This window comes from Suncus etruscus, chromosome 7 (assembly GCF_024139225.1).
Source record: "Suncus etruscus isolate mSunEtr1 chromosome 7, mSunEtr1.pri.cur, whole genome shotgun sequence".
Classification (NCBI taxonomy): domain Eukaryota; kingdom Metazoa; phylum Chordata; class Mammalia; order Eulipotyphla; family Soricidae; genus Suncus; species Suncus etruscus.
Window position 1 is genome coordinate 58,912,599 of NC_064854.1, and position 15,571 is coordinate 58,928,169.

General features: G+C 46.0%; 1 protein-coding gene across 1 annotated transcript; it reads right to left on the reverse strand.

Annotated features, from left to right (window-relative positions):
* Positions 1–6,110: 6,110 nt before the first annotated feature.
* SELL (selectin L) lies at positions 6,111–15,161 on the reverse strand. Its single transcript, XM_049777600.1, has 9 exons — positions 15,135–15,161; positions 13,860–13,965; positions 12,425–12,811; positions 10,953–11,060; positions 10,074–10,259; positions 9,185–9,370; positions 7,476–7,604; positions 6,782–6,800; positions 6,111–6,243 (listed from the first exon to the last, which is right to left on the reverse strand). Exons 1-9 carry the CDS (start codon positions 15,159–15,161, stop codon positions 6,111–6,113), a joined length of 1,281 nt encoding a protein of 426 aa, XP_049633557.1.
* Positions 15,162–15,571: the final 410 nt, after the last annotated feature.

Sequence of the window (15,571 nt, forward strand, 5' to 3'; positions counted from 1 at the left end):
CCTCTGCTTTCCTCATTAGTGTTAGAATGTGCCATTTAAAAATAAAAAAGAAGAATCTTGTCTTACTCATCAAGCAACACTTAAGCTGTGTGGACTTAGATAAACTTCTCTCAGTCCTGATTTTCTGCTTCCTACACTTGGTAGGTGAGATAACCATATCTGTGGCCAAGGGTTATAAGGTCACAAAAAAGCCTGGGAGATGGCACTGGGGGGGAAGGCTTGACTTGTATGCATCTGACTCCTCTTTGATTCCTAGCACCTCTGAGCCCTCACAAAGAGTGATCCCTGAGCACAGTTAAGAATAATTCCTGAGCCCAGAACCAGGAGTCAGCCCTGAGAAACACCAGGAATGACCCCTGAGCACAGAGCATGAGTAAACCCAAAACACTGCCAGGAGTGATCACTCAGTGCAGAACCAGGAGTCACCTATGGACACCGCCAAGTGTGGCCCAAACCCAAGCCCAAACAAAGAAAAAGAACTTGAGTCAGATGACAAATTGTAACATTTTAATGCAAACCAAAGGCAAGGGAGTGACATCAGCCATGTTCCAGTCATTGTTCTCCCCAGAGACAACCTTCAGAAGCTCAAGTGCCACACCTAAAGGTGGGCTTGGGGAGTGAGGAATGGGTGGTATGGAAACCCTGTCCAGAATCCCCCAATCTTCCTAGGCAGGCACCAAGTGGGCGCTACAACAGCCTGAACTTCTTTCCACAGATGAGGCATTAGTATGGGTCATCCGGCCTACAGAGAGATAATAGGAGTATTGGTGGGAGGACCGAGGCTTTGGAGAATGGGAAGGGAAGCGAGGGAAACAAATGCCTTTCAGCAAGGCCAGCCCAGGGCATGGACATGACAATGAATATGAATACTAAAGGTATACTCCCTGCACAAAAGTGTCCCCCTCATTCCCAACTGATGCTCTGGGAAGATCTAATCCCATTGGCTTGGTGAGGACTCCAGCTGCATCCCTAATAAATCCTTTGCTTCTGGTCCCAGAACAAGCTTGGAGGCAGGTCAGAGGTACAAGCTCTGCTGGTCTGATAAGCATAAAGGAACATGGGGCCGTGGATAATTAGAAGACATGATCTGCTTAAATGGCAAGATAGGCCAGCTGGGAGCATTGGGATAGATTTAAGGTGTTTTGCCTTGTAGGGAGCTAACCTTAGTTTGATTCCCAGCACATAGTCTCCTGAACACTATCAGAATTGATACCTCTGGCAAGCACAGAGCCAGGAGAAGTTCTTGAGCACTGCTAGATGTGACTTATCTCCTTTATTTTTTATTTTTTTTTTATTTTTTTGGGCCATACCCAGCGGTGCTCAAGGGTTACTCCTGGCTGTCTGCTCAGAAATAGCTCCTGGCAGGCACGGGGGACCATATGGGACACCGGGATTCGAACCAACCACCTTTGGTCCTGGATCGGCTGCTTGCAAGGCAAACGCCACTGTGCTATCTCTCCGGGCCCCTTATCTCCTTTTTAAATGAATATTTAAGATATTCATTATAAAAAAGATAATTCTAAATTCCCAGCAAATGAATTTAAAGGTGGTTCTAACTCCCTCTTGTGGGATCTAGCTTAGGGGAAAGGGCCACAATGGGGGTTTCCTAAGATGAGACAGTTTATTGTGGGATATGGCATGGTCTCATTCTTGGAAAGGATAGTCTGTCTAGATACCATCTCTTACAGGAAGCCCTCTGTGTTGGCATTCTTTTAGGATGTAATTGTACTTTAGCAACTGTGATCTTGCCTGCCAAAAAACAGACCTAAGAAATGTGCTTGCAAATAAGATTTCACAATGGCCCTCTTCTGAGTGGGGGTCTCATATCTTCCAGTATAGTTTGAGTGTAGCTTTGCTCCCAGGCTGAATTGTTTACTGCCAACTGAGGTAGTAAATAGAACCTGTTTGCCAATGAGGGAGATCACCTGGTCAGAATGGAAAAAAAAAATTAAACAGCCCCAGGGGCCGGAGAGATAGCACAATGGCGTTTGCCTTGCAAGCAGCCGACCAGGACTTAAGGTGGTTGGTTTGAATCCCGGCATCCCATATGATCCCCTGTGCCTGCCAGGAGCTATTTCTGAGCAGATAGCCAGGAGTAACCCCTGAGCACCGATGGGTGTCCCCTCCCTCAAAAAAATCGAACAACCCCTGCAGGACATGGAAAACATATGGCCAATTGATTCACAAAATAGTACTTGTGGCCAGTGTTTAGTCAGTAAGGGCAGTAAGATGAGGTGGTGTAGTCCCAGGGAGAGCAAACAGGTATTGAGTGTGACCAGGAACATGGCTTAAGTGGTGGAGCTCATTCTTAGCATTTATATGACCTTCAATTCCACCCCTCCTCTGCATAATTCCCTACTGGGGGTAGCCCTGCCACTCACTGTCACTCTGAGAACCACTAGATGTGATCCCTCTTTTGAAAAAGTAGCCAGAAATCATAAGAGCTGATATGGCTGTGAAGAGAAAGGACACCCCTCATTTATGGCTGGTAGGAATAGAAATCAATTCTGTTTCTATGGAAAGCAGAATAGAGATTTCTCCCCAAAACCAGAATTGTGTATAATACAATTGAAGTAGGCAGGATGGAGAAATGGCAGATTCAGGATTAAATTCAGGATGGTTTATGGAGCCTGCTTAAAAGGTTGATCTTAGAAGCCATACCTTTTAGCTAAGGCCCTCTTATTAATAAAGCTGCTTATCTCCTGACTTCTACTGACTGTTTGTGGGTCATTTCCTCGCCACTACATTGAACCCTGAGACCCGCCAGCTGGAAGTGGGTTGCAGGCTATGGGCTGGAGGAGACAGGTCTCACCCTCCATTCATCACCATCTACCACTATCCAGGACTCTATAATTAAAATGTATTTCTATAAAAAATCAAAATTTTAAATTAAAGAATGATACAAAAAATTTTCCGGGGCCCAAGTAATAGCACATCTGGGAGGGTATTTGCTTTGCACATGGCCAACCCAGGTTCGATCCCTGGTGTCTTATAGGGTCTCCTGAGCACTGCCAGAAATAATTCCTAAGCACAGATCCAGGAATAACTATTGAGCACTGCTGGTATGACCCCAAAACAAACAAATTTTTTTTGTATAATAGGGGCTGGAGTTATCATACAGTGGGTAGGGTATTTGCCTTACAACTGACCCAGTTTCGATCCTAGTGCACCCCACTGGGTCTCCCAACCCCTATCAGGAATAATTCCTGAGCATAGAGCAGAAGTAACCCTTTGGCATTGCTGGGTATGGTTCCAAAACAAACAAAATTTTCAATAGTAGAGAAGCATGACCATTAATCTCTGCAAATCTATTTGCAGTAACCAAGATCTAGAATTTGACCAAGAGCCCAACAAATGGTTGAGTGGAAAAAGATGTTGACCAAAAGTGGGGAACAGGACTGTGGTGAATAGTTGGATGCCATGATCAAGGTGCAGCAGTACCATACACTTAAAAAAAGACACTTACAAACCAAGGTGACCTTACTTAAAAAAATAAAGATTAAAAAAGTAAAATTGAAACCCCAAGTTCCTCCGGAGAAGGTTATTTGCCTACCTGCTGCTGCTAAGAAAGCACAATGACTAGAAACATTAGCTCAAGGCTTGGGAAAGACCACAATGCTAAGTGTGTAGGTTCCTGTTTTATGTTGTTTGGTTCTAGAAATGCATCTGCTTCTTGCAATCCACCCTTCCTCTGTGCTATCACAGGGTGGTTTTGTGTGAAGAAAGCATAATTGTCAAGGGGAGCAGGGTTCTCAAACTTAGAGGCAGAATCTGAGACTCAAGAGTTCTGAGTCCTGAAAAGACCAAGATTTAAGAGTCGGATCTCAAGAGCCAAAACCATACAGGATAGTGAGGGAGGGCACTTGCCTTGCACAGGGCTGACTGGGGTTCAATCCCTGGCATTCCATACAGTCCCCCATACACTGCTAGTAGTCATTCTTAAATGCAGAGTCAAGAGTAAGCCCTGATCATCACTAGAAGTGGTCCAAAAGAAAAATAAAAAAGCTGAATCCCTGACTTCAAATTCCTGGTTATTGTGAGTGACTTCAGGTTAATTCTTTTCTCTCTTTCCCTTTCTTTCTCTCCTGTCTCCTCTGTCTTTGTCTTTACCCTTATCTTTAAAACGAAGAAATCAATAGAACTGAGTCACAGCCAATCATGACTAATTAAACCTTATAAGGCGGGGCCGGCGAGGTGGCGCTAGAGGTAAGGTGTCTGCCTTGCAAGCGCTAGCCAAGGAAAGGACCACGGTTCGATCTCCCGGTGTCCCATATGGTCCCCCCAAGCCAGGGGCAATTTCTGAGCACGTAGCCAGGAGTAACCCCTGAGCATCTAACGGGTGTGGCCCGAAAAACCAAAAAAAAAAAAAAAACAAAAAACCTTATAAGGCATAGCACTGAATTAACGTTGAAGAAATATTTATCATTAATTGTAACCAACTGTCATTAGTTCAGGGTCCCAGGTCAAGAAAATTTCAAGGGCCCGGAGAGATAGCACAGCGGCGTTTGCCTTGCAAGCAGTCGATCCAGGACCAAAGGTGGTTGGTTCGAATTCCGGTGTCCCATATGGTCCCCCGTGCCTGCCAGGAGCTATTTCTGAGCAGATAGCCAGGAATAACCCCTGAGCACCGCTGGGTGTGGCCCAAAAACCAAAAAAAAAAAAAAAAAAGAAAATTTCAATGCCCTGATCAAAAGTGGCAGGTGTTCCAAAGCAGCTGAACAAATGATTCTTCACTTCTAGACCTTTCTAGTTCTAATTCTCCGATAGAGTATTGAAGATGAATGTGGAAGGGCCAGCCTCCTTTTTAGCTTCTGTTCTGGGCGCTTCCATACACTCTGGGGTTTGCTTCATTTTCCTTCTCTCATTCATCACCATCTGAGTCTCTTAACCCTGCTTCTCCCCCATACATTCTATCCAGCTTCCATGAAATCCACCCTGAGGGGTCGGAGAGGTAGCATGGAGGTAAGGTGTTTGCCTTGCATGCAGAAGGACGGTGGTTCAAATCCTGGCATCCCACATGATCCCCCGAGCCTGCCAGGACAATTTCTGAGCATAGAGCCAGGAGGAACCCCTGAGCGTTGCCGGGTGTCACCCAAAAACCAACCAACCAACCAACCAACCAACCAACCAAACAAACAAACAAACAAACAAAAACCCCCCAAATCCCACCCTGGTCTGATGCTTCCTAGGTTTTGTGGGGATGTCAGACTTCCAGCAGAAATCTCTTCTTCTGGCTGAATCTATGGGCCCCTTTCTGTCTTGTATTTCCCCAACAACTTTTCCCCTGATTGCTATCCTAATTCTTTTTTATTTTATTTTATTTTATTTTATTTTATTTTATTTTATTTTATTTTTTGGGTCACACCCGGAAGCACTCAGGGGTTACTCCTGGCTATACGCTCAGAATTCACTCCTGGCAGGCTCTGAACCACCGTCCTTCTGCATGCAAGGCAAATGCCTTACTTCCATGCTATCTCTCCAGTCCCGCTATCCTCATTCTTCAATGAGATAGGACCGCCTGAGTTCAAGGGACCTGATTTCATCCCAGTTGGTATCTCCAGGCAAGCTTAACCTGGTTCTATCAGAGGCACTTTTACTGACCAAATATGGTGATTTACCAAAAAACCATGGCACTTCTCCATATCCCAGGATGTGGGAAACAAAGCCTGGGCCATGACAAAGGAAGACACTGGTAGTTCCTGGGGTGGAAACAGGCTCTGGGCAGATTGTAACGGTTGAGACTTTCACTTCCTAGGTGTGAACATGAGAGAAATCTTTGCATCTTGTGGGTTTCCTGACCACAGAAATGGGGAGAAGGAGACCCAGAGAAGGGAAGTCAGATGGTCAATAAACACTGTGAAGGGGGAGGGTGAAAAATAAAGGAAAATAGCAGCTAAGCACCTCCGAAGGGCCCGTGACCACCTGCCTTTCTTCTCCTCCCAGACAGCCTGAAGCTCTCACTTACTTCTTCTGCCTCCTCTCACCTCATGAGCAGAGAATCATCACATTGATATCAGATCCCCCAATTCTCCTGTTGATCCCCTTCTGTACTTATGGCTGCATTAGTACGTTTGCTCCTTCCCGTTCTGTCCCCACCTACCCACGCCTTGTTAGCTACTCCCCTTCTTCTCTGCCTTTTTCTTGAACTTGCCCCTTTTCTGCCCTCTGCCATGTGTCTGGTTTGGCAGAGACCTGTGTAGTGTCAGCATCTCCAAATCCGCCTCTGTCCCCAAGGCCAGCCCCCTTGATGAATTAAGATGGGGGAACTCTAGATGCAAACAGCTCAATTAGACCGAATCAAGCTAATGTGTTTCATGGAGACTCTGTCCCATCATCCTTCACTTCTGTCTCCATTGATAGTTCAGTGCAAGGTTCAAGCATAGCCTCATGGTTTTAGGTCCATGATGTTTTCATTTATTCCCTTTTCTTTCTCTTCACCTGGCCCATCACCATGTTTGTTTGTTTCTACCTCCTGTTACCTCATGAGCATGTCTTTACTGCTGTCTCTTCCCACAGCACTATCCACTTTAACCCAGTTAACTTCAAATCTGCCCCCACCCAACAGTTCTTTGCACCCAACCTAAGCCCACCTCTTTCCTGCACACTGATTTCAGCTCCTATGAGATCCCTGGTATTACATGATGCCTAGGGGACTGACTTCCTGAGCACTAAGCTGTAATTAGTCCCTGAGAGCCACCAGTTGTGCCCCCCAAACAACAAATGGAAAGAAATAAAGAAATGGTACCCACAAATCCACAAACTCTTCACAGAGAGATCTTACCTTTCCTGAGAATTTTGACCTAAAAAAAAAAAACACAGAAAAAAATGACATCAGCTAAACAGCTTGAGTAAGAAAGAAATGAAGGGCCAGAGAGATAGCATGGAGATAGTGTGTTTGCCTTGCATGCAGCTGACTCAGGTTTGATCCCCAGCATCCCAGATGGTCCCCCGAGCCTGCCAGGAGTGATTTCTGAGCATAGAGCCAGGAGTAAACCCTGAACGCTGCCAGGTGTGATCCAAAAACCAAAAACCAAAACAACAACAACAACAACAACAAAAAAAAAGAAATGAAGAAAAAGAAATAAAGAAAGATGAATTAAGAAAGAAAAGGAGAAAGAAAGAAGAAATAAAAAGAACTGGAGCGATAGCACACCAGGTAGGGCATTTGCCGTGCATTCAGCTAACCCAAGTTTGATCCCCTGCATCCCATATGGTCCCCTGAGCCTGCCAGGAGTGATTTCTGATCACACAGCCAGTAATTCCTGAGATCTACTGGGGGTGACCCAAAAATAAAAAAATAAAAAATATTTTTCAGAGACAAAGCAATAATCAGGTGGTTTGTCTGAATAAAAGTGTGTCTGGACCACTCCAATAATCGATGTCTACACAAGGCTTGGAATTCAGTGTCTACCTTACTTCTTCAGCTATTATTAGTTTTTAATGCCAGAATTGGCTCCTCAGGAGGAGAAACTCACTTTTTCTTAGGCGTCTTGCCAGCCAGATGATAAAAGCCAACCCAGCCAAGGCGGTGACCAGGACAGCGATAGGGATGAAAAGTGGCTCATAGGCCCCATCCTTGATCTGTGAGAAGCTTCTGTTCTGTTCTGAAAGAGATACCAGGAAGGCAGAGAACGAGTATGAGACATCTGGGGAGTGTGTCCCTGACTTTCTCTTATATCTTTCCCTTTTATGTCCTCCCAATAATAGTCTCCCTCTGATGCACTGAACAGATGGGGCAGCTGTCTTGGGAATACCCCTCTTGCTCTAGCTTTGATGGGTCCCAGAGTCTTCATGTTCCTTTGATGAGCCCCATTGAGATAACTCTCAACACTTTACCCCAAATCTAATGGGGGAACAGGTTCCAGTTACCAGAAGACTCATATAGAAGAGCTCCAGGCCTCTTGAGTTAATGAAGTGGACCCCACTGAGTCTTTTTATTTTCTTTGCATTGGCTTCATGATATGTATTTCTTTTTTTTATTTTATTTTTCCTTTTATATTATTGTTTAGCATTTTATATATAAAAAGACCCTTCACCAGTGCAACATTCCCATCACCAATGTCCCAAGTGTCTGTCCTCCCCACCCCACACTGGCCTATACTCTAGACAGGCTTTCTACTTCCCACATTCAGTCACGTTTTGTTATGATGGTTCTCAGTGTAATTATTTCTGTGACTTCACCGATCACTCTCTGTGGTGGTGATCATCACTGAGTCTTAAATGGTGTTATTCCCTAAATCTGACATGCAAACCCTCAAGCATATCCCCAACCCCATGCACACACCAAAATCTCTAGCCCACTGCACAGTTTTTGGTTCTAGACCACACAGAGATGCACTTTCCTCATAGTTTCTATGGATCTTTTCTGGTAGTTTTTATGAATCTGCCCCTCTATGCACACAGTCTGAGGAACAGATTTTCACAGGCAGATTCATTGTGTGAAAAAGAGCTTTGTTAATTCCAAGGACACCTGTGCTCAGGAGATAAAGAGATGGGGAGACAGAGTTTCATGCACAGACAGCAGTGGGAGGCTTGCTGAGTGCTCTTAGGAAGTGCTCACAGCATTGGGCCTCAAATAGTCTCTGGAAGCACATGCAGAGGCATGTGAATGGACTTGCAGAGAACTAGGTTCATAGTCAGGTAGAAGAAACAGAGGTGAGAAACTATGAGGCCAGAGTGGTGATGTAGTGGTAGGGCATTTGCCTTGCACGTGGCTGACCTAGGATGGACCATGGTTCAATCCCTCAGCATCCCATATAGTCCCCCAAGCCAGGAGCGATTTCTGAGTGATAGCCAGAAGTAACCCCTGAGTGTCACTGGGTGTGGCCCAAAAACCAGAGGAGGAGGAGGAGGAGGAGGAGGAGGAAGAAGAAGAAGAGGAGGAGGAGGAGGAGGAGGAGGAGGAGAAACAGGGGAACTAATTAATAGAAATGGGAAAGTGATGGCATGGTGAGGAAGGCTCTTACTTTACACATGGCCACCCTAGGTTTGATCCCCAGTATCCCATACAGTCCCCTGAGCCCAGCCTGGAATGACTCTGAGTGCAGAACCAGGAACACAGGTCTCACCCATGCACATTTATTTTTAAACCCTTTATCTAAAGCAAAATCATGAAACTTCCTTATCTCTGAGCCTTCCACCTACATCCCTATCAGCATTTGGTATATTGGAGCAAAATACTCACTTTGACAAATAGGACTGGGGTGTGTCCAATTTCCTGAAGGTCCACAAATGGTTTGATTCTCCCCAATTAGTTGGGTTCCCTCTGAGCAGGCAAAAGTGCATACAGAAGTGAGGATGAAGGTGAGCTGGGGGTGACTGCAACTCATGGTCCCCAGATCCGGAGTTGTTGGAGGTTCACATTCAGTCACTTCATTCAATAAAAAGGATGAGAGGGCACATTGAGGAGGGGTTTGCCACCAAGATTTGTTCTTAGAATCAATTGACGACCTACATCCTCTCTTATATTTGGGGGAGATGGTGTTCTACACCAAAATACTGAAAATAACTATTGCTGTTGGTTTTGTTTTTGTTTGTTTGTTTTTGGGTTCCGGGCCACACCTGATGGTGCTCAGAGGACCCTATGGGATGTGGGGATAGAACCCTGAGTTGGTTGCATGCAAGGCAAATGTCCTCCCTGCTGTGTTATCGATCCAGCCCTTGTTGTTGTGGTTGTTGTTATAATGTCATTTGTTGCCTAATTACATTAGGAGAAAGTGAAGGAAGGAAGAGCAAATTTTAAAGAACTTCCAAGGAGATTTTTGGTGTGAAGGCTGATGCTGTGTATATAAGGTATAAGTGAGAGGTGAGGATTTGAGGCTGGGCTGAGGCAATGAGAGCAAGAGAAGAAAGAAGTAAAGACTTGAGGGTAGTATATGGGATTCCTGACCCCCTTTTATTGTGCTTTACCAATATCATTTCATGTATGAGTTTCCTTCATCCCACTTTCTCTGTGTCCTAGTATGATCAGTCACCCCAAGTTGGGGAAAGTGGACAAGAACTAGCTCCTGAGTGTTCTCCAACTGCAGTTGAAGATTGTTTGGGGTCAAGCCAGGCTTCGCCCAGAGACTCACTGCGACAAGCTGGTGGCAGTGAGGACCACTCTCCCCAGGGGCCACAGGTTGTGTCTGTGGCCCCCACCAACATCGACCCCTCGGAGCAAGTGAAAATGCAATGTGAGCGGAATAGAAATTTCCCCAATAGGTGGAAGCAAGTCATGATCCCAGATTCCGGTACCTCCGGGATCTCGCACTGAACCACTACAAAAAGGAGACAGTGCTGGGGTGAGGACGGAGGGCTCAAGGCTCCACCCAGAATGCTCCTGCAGCTCTTTTAGAGATAAATGCTACCATGAAGACTATAATTTAGGGATTCAGGGCAAATCCCCAATCCTAGGAAACCCCACAATGCTTCCAGCATAGGTCCTTTGCATTATCTGGGGAAAGGGAGCTTCAGTCTAGCTCAGTTTGCACGGGAAGGACCAGCTTCACTTGAAATGACTCCCATGAGTTTCTGAGCATCACAGATTTGGGAGGAAAATGGGAGCTTAAAGAAGAAAGTATGGAAGTCCACTCAGAGGAGGAACCAGAGGCTTTAGAAAACCTTCCTAACTTATCCCCAAACTCCTCTGAGTTTACAACCTCCTCTAGAAACAATCTCTCTCCCTCTCCCTGTTCTGACCAGAGCTGAATGAATTGCTAGTTCATGAGGAATTATGAAACTTTGACAGAAGGTCAGGACATTGGGCAAACTTGCCCTACCAGTGGCCACTTCCCATTTTTCAGAACAGTAAATGTGTCTGTCCCCCACGTACCATAAGATACAATGACTTAGGGGCCAGGGGCTAAGGCTCTTGCTTGCAGCTGATTCTGATTCTGTGGTGCCACCCCCTTGGAGATCCCCCTAATTAATTGTTTGAGCTTATAAGAGAGGGAGAAAAAGAAGAGACTCACCGAACTGACATTGAGGTCCATAGTACCCTGCGTTGCAGTGGCAGGTATAGTTATTAATGGCTTCCACACATTCTCCCTGGTTATTGCATGAATCTGGTTGGCAAGATGCTGGGATGGGAGATCCAGAAAAACCATGTAAAAGAAAAATTTTTAAAAAACTTTATTGATTGATTGGTTCTTGGGCCACACCCAGCAGTGCTCAGGAGCTATTCCTGGCTATGCACTCAGAAAGCTATGCACTCCAAGCTCCTGGCAGGTTTGGAGGACCATATGGGATGCTGGGGATCAAACCCAGGTCCATTCTGGGTCGGCTGCATGCAAGGCAAATGCCCTACAGCTGTGCTATCTCTCCGGCCCTGAAAAGGATATGTCTAATGACAGGAATGTCATTGTTTCAGACCTAGATGATGTTGTGACTGAGACTAATTTTATCAACAGGAAAGGCCAATGTGTATATTCACAACATTTTGTTGTTGTTGTTTGACCCATACCCAATGGTGCTCAGGGGTTACTTCTGACTATGCACTTAGAAATTAATCCTGGCAGTTTTGGGGGACCATATGGGATGCTGGGGATTGAACTCAGGTCAGCTGCATGCAAAGCAAACAACCTATCCACTGTGCTATCACTCCAGTCCCATCACACTATTTTTTCATTGCACACCTTGCATGTACCTGCTCTGGGTTTGATCTCTGGCAGCCCTTATGGTCCCTTGAACCTACCAGGTGTAAACTCTGAGAACAGGGCCAGGAGTAAGCCCTGAGCATCATCAGGTGTGGCCCAAAAAACCAAAACTCTAAAAATGATGGATTTTTAGCATATTTGGTACTAAAATGTCCATAGGCTTGACATACACTTGTTTTTCATTAATTTATTCCTTGGGGTGTCTCATCTATCAATGCCTATGAGGGCCAATTGGTGCCTAAAGACAGAACCAGGAGCATCATGGGGAAGGTATTACTCTACCCCTTGAGCCAAATTGATAGCTTAACACTTTTTTTCTAGAAAACAATAAGATGAAAAAGTTCAACCATGGATCTCATTAGAACAGTACCTGCCTTGTCTGCATAAGGTCCTGGAAGTCCATAAAAAATAAATGAAGTAGGGGCTGGAGTAATGGCACAGCAGGGAGGGTGTTTGCTTGCACACTGACAACCCAGGTTTGAGTCTCAGCATCCTTTATTGTTCCCTTTATGGTTCCCTGAGCCTACTAGGAGTGATTTCTGAGAGCAGAGCCAGAAATAACACCTGAGTGCCACTGGATGTGGCCCAAACCCAAAACTGATTAGTTAATTAATTGATTAAAAACAAACACACAATAAATGAACAGTCCAAGCATGGTCCATCATGGGAGAGGCTGATGGATACATAACCAGGGACTAAACAGTAACCTGGATTTGAAAACAGTCTAGCAATATTGCCCCCCACCCAACATCTCCACGATAACTTCCCTTCCCAGGCCCTAGGCCCACCTGTGTAGCAGAGGGCCACTTTGTGCTTGCGACAGTTCTCGTCATTCCATTTGCCTGAATCATTCTTCCTCTTGATGTATATCTCCACGCAGTCCTCATTCAATTTCATTTTGTTGGGCTCCCCAGTGCCCCAGTTTTCAGCTTCCATGGCCAGAGTCTTGTTGGTGCCCACCCATGTCCATATGTCCCCCACTTTCCGGATGCCAATCCAGTAATAGGTGCTGCTGAAGGGCATGTGTTTGTTCAAGTACTCATTCTCCTCCCTGTTCTGAATGGCCACCAGATCAGTGTAGTTTTCTTGGCAGAACTTTCTAGCCCTGGCCCAGCTCATGGGCTTGTCAGAATAGTGGTAAGTCCAGCCCCAGGTCCCATGATGGCTGAGGAAATCTGAAAGACATCAGCAGGGTTGAGGGGACCAGTATCTGAACCTTGCAAGGTTAAACCAACCACGGAGAAACGAGAAAGAGGTACACCAAGAATAGAAGCGACTTTAGTAGGTTCACAATAAGTTTTCTTTGCAGCTTTCTTTGTTGGTTTCAGGCCAGACCTGGCTCCAGGCTTAGGATCACCTCTGGTAGTGTTTGGGGTGACCATGTGCAGAGCTCAGATTTGAACTAAGGTTATAGCCAAATCGACACGTACACGCTGGGTAAATGCCTTTCCCTCTATACTATTCCTTTGGTCATTCTCTGCAGCTTCCACGAAGAGTTTGGACTTGATCTTTTTTTTTTTTTTTTTTTTTTTTGGTTTTTGGGCCACACCCGTTTTGACGCTCAGGGGTTACTCCTGGCTATGCGCTCAGAAATCGTCCCTGGCTTGGGGGGACCATATGGGACGCCGGGGGATCGAACCGCGGTCCGTCCTACGCTAGCGCTTGCAAGGCAGACACCTTACCTATAGCACCACCTTCCCGGCCCCTGGACTTGGTCTTGACCTCGTTACTAAACCCTCGTGCCCTAAACCCTCTTTTCTGACTTTGGTGTTTTTATAGATATTTTTTGGAGGGCAAACCTGGCAGTGCTCCGGGGTTCCTTCTGGCTTTGCACTCAGAAATCACTTCTGGCAGGCTCAGGGAACCACATGGAATGCTGGGGATTGAATTGGGATTGGCTGTGTGCAAAGCAAATGCTCTCCCCACTGTGCTATCGCTCTAGCCCCTGATTTATTTTTTTTAAAACCACAAAACAATTTTTCAAAATTCATTGAAGTGAAATTGTCTCGGCACATTTTAGAAATTGGTATCTCTTTTTTATATGGATTGTTTTTGGTTTGTTTCTTATTTCATGGTGCAGGGATCAAACCCAGATCTCAAGCCAGCCAGGGAGAAACTGGAAGGGAAAGGAAAGAAAGAGATGTAGCTAAGAGAGTAGAGGACAGGAAATGCCTCCTCACCCCCTAGGCACACATGTATTACAAAGACACAAATATTACCTACCGCAGCAGACCTTCATCCATACCCACAACTCCACAACATTCCATAAGGTGCTCTGAAGGCGCTTGTATTTCCGTGGAAACAGCTGCAAATAAAAGATGAAAAGAGCCTTAGACTCATTTTTTGGGGGTGGGATGGGGACCACATCTGTCTGTGCTCAGAGTTTACTTCTGGCTCTATACTCAGGAATCACTCCTGGAAGTGCCAAGAATTGAATCGGGGGCCTGGAGAGATAGCACAGCGGTGTTTGCCTTGCAAGCAGCCGATCCAGGACCTAAGGTGGTTGGTTCGAATCCTTGTGTCTCATATGGTCCCCCGTGCCTGCCAGGAGCTATTTTTGAGCAGACAGCCAGGAGTAACCCCTGAGCACCGCTGGGTGTGGCCCCCCCACTAAAAAAAAAAAGAATTGAGTCGAAGGTTGGCTGCAATTGCAAGACAAACACCTTACTCACTGCATTATCTTTTAGACCCCCTTTTTTGAGATGGATCAAACTGGGCTGGCCACATGCAAAGCAAGTGCCTTCATCAGTGACCTCTCTTCAATCCTAAAACTTTTTTTCCCTTTATTTACTTTGGGCTTGGGGGCCACACCCAGCACTGCTTTGGGCTGACTCCTGGCTCTTCGCTCAGAATCACTCACTCTTGGAGGAGCTTGGGAGAAACGAACAGGCTATGTGCAAGGCAAACACCTTCCTCATTGTGCTATGGCTGGGACCCAGCCCTGAGACTCAGAGATGACTATGAACAGCGCTTTAGTGAGGAGATACCCCCAGTTTTCAGTTTTCGTACTCTTCAACCCAAACCCATCTGCTCACTCCCCCTTGCCCTGGCTCCTCAGGTTTGTTTGACCTGCTTGAGATTTGAAGCTGCCTTAAATGTGCTGCAAAGCTCTGCAAGTTTTCTTGCTCATAGCAATGCTCAGATGTTTCCCCATACATCTGCTAAGAGGAAAGCAGGGCTCACTGGAGATCCTCTCCACCGAAAAGGAGAAGTTTATAGTTTATAGTTTTCAACTCAAGAGCAAATGAGTTTTCTAGGCAAAAGCCCAGACTTTGCATTGCCCTCCTCAGATGCCTCTGCAAGATGCTTGTAAGAAGCTTTCTGAGTCTCACTGGTCCTCAAGGACCTTCAAGGTTTGGAGGCAGAAGGGACATGCCAGAAGGCCCATCTCCAGGGATCTCCCCAGAGACAGCTTGGGGAGGGGGTGGGTAAGACCCAGCAGCTCAGGGGCACTTGGTTACTTTGGTCCTGCACTGTCCCTTGTCTGTTGCTACCCACCCAGGCCTCTCCAAGAGTTCTCACCATGTCTGGCTGCTTCCTGCAGGCTTAGTTCAGCGCTGGGATCCAGGCAGATGTGTGAGCTGCAGGGGAACTGTGGTGACAGAGAAGGGGCAGGAAACTGTGGTAACACAGAAGGAAAAGTTTCTTTTCACCTTCAATCTGGGTGTACCCCTCCCCCCTCACTTCTCTTTCCCCTCCCTCCCTTTCCCTCATCTCTCTCCACCTTCTTGCGGTCTGTCCTTTTTTTCCCTTCTCTTCCTCCTTATTGCTCCCCTGTTTCAGCTCTGAACAAACAGTTGGATTAGCAGGAAAGACAGTCTCAGATCCAGTCCCACAATCATATCACTTCAATGAAAGGAGGGAAACATGGACTGGGGAGCACACTAATGGGGATCTTTTTAAGAATTCGGTTGTCAAGAAGGGATATTTCTGTT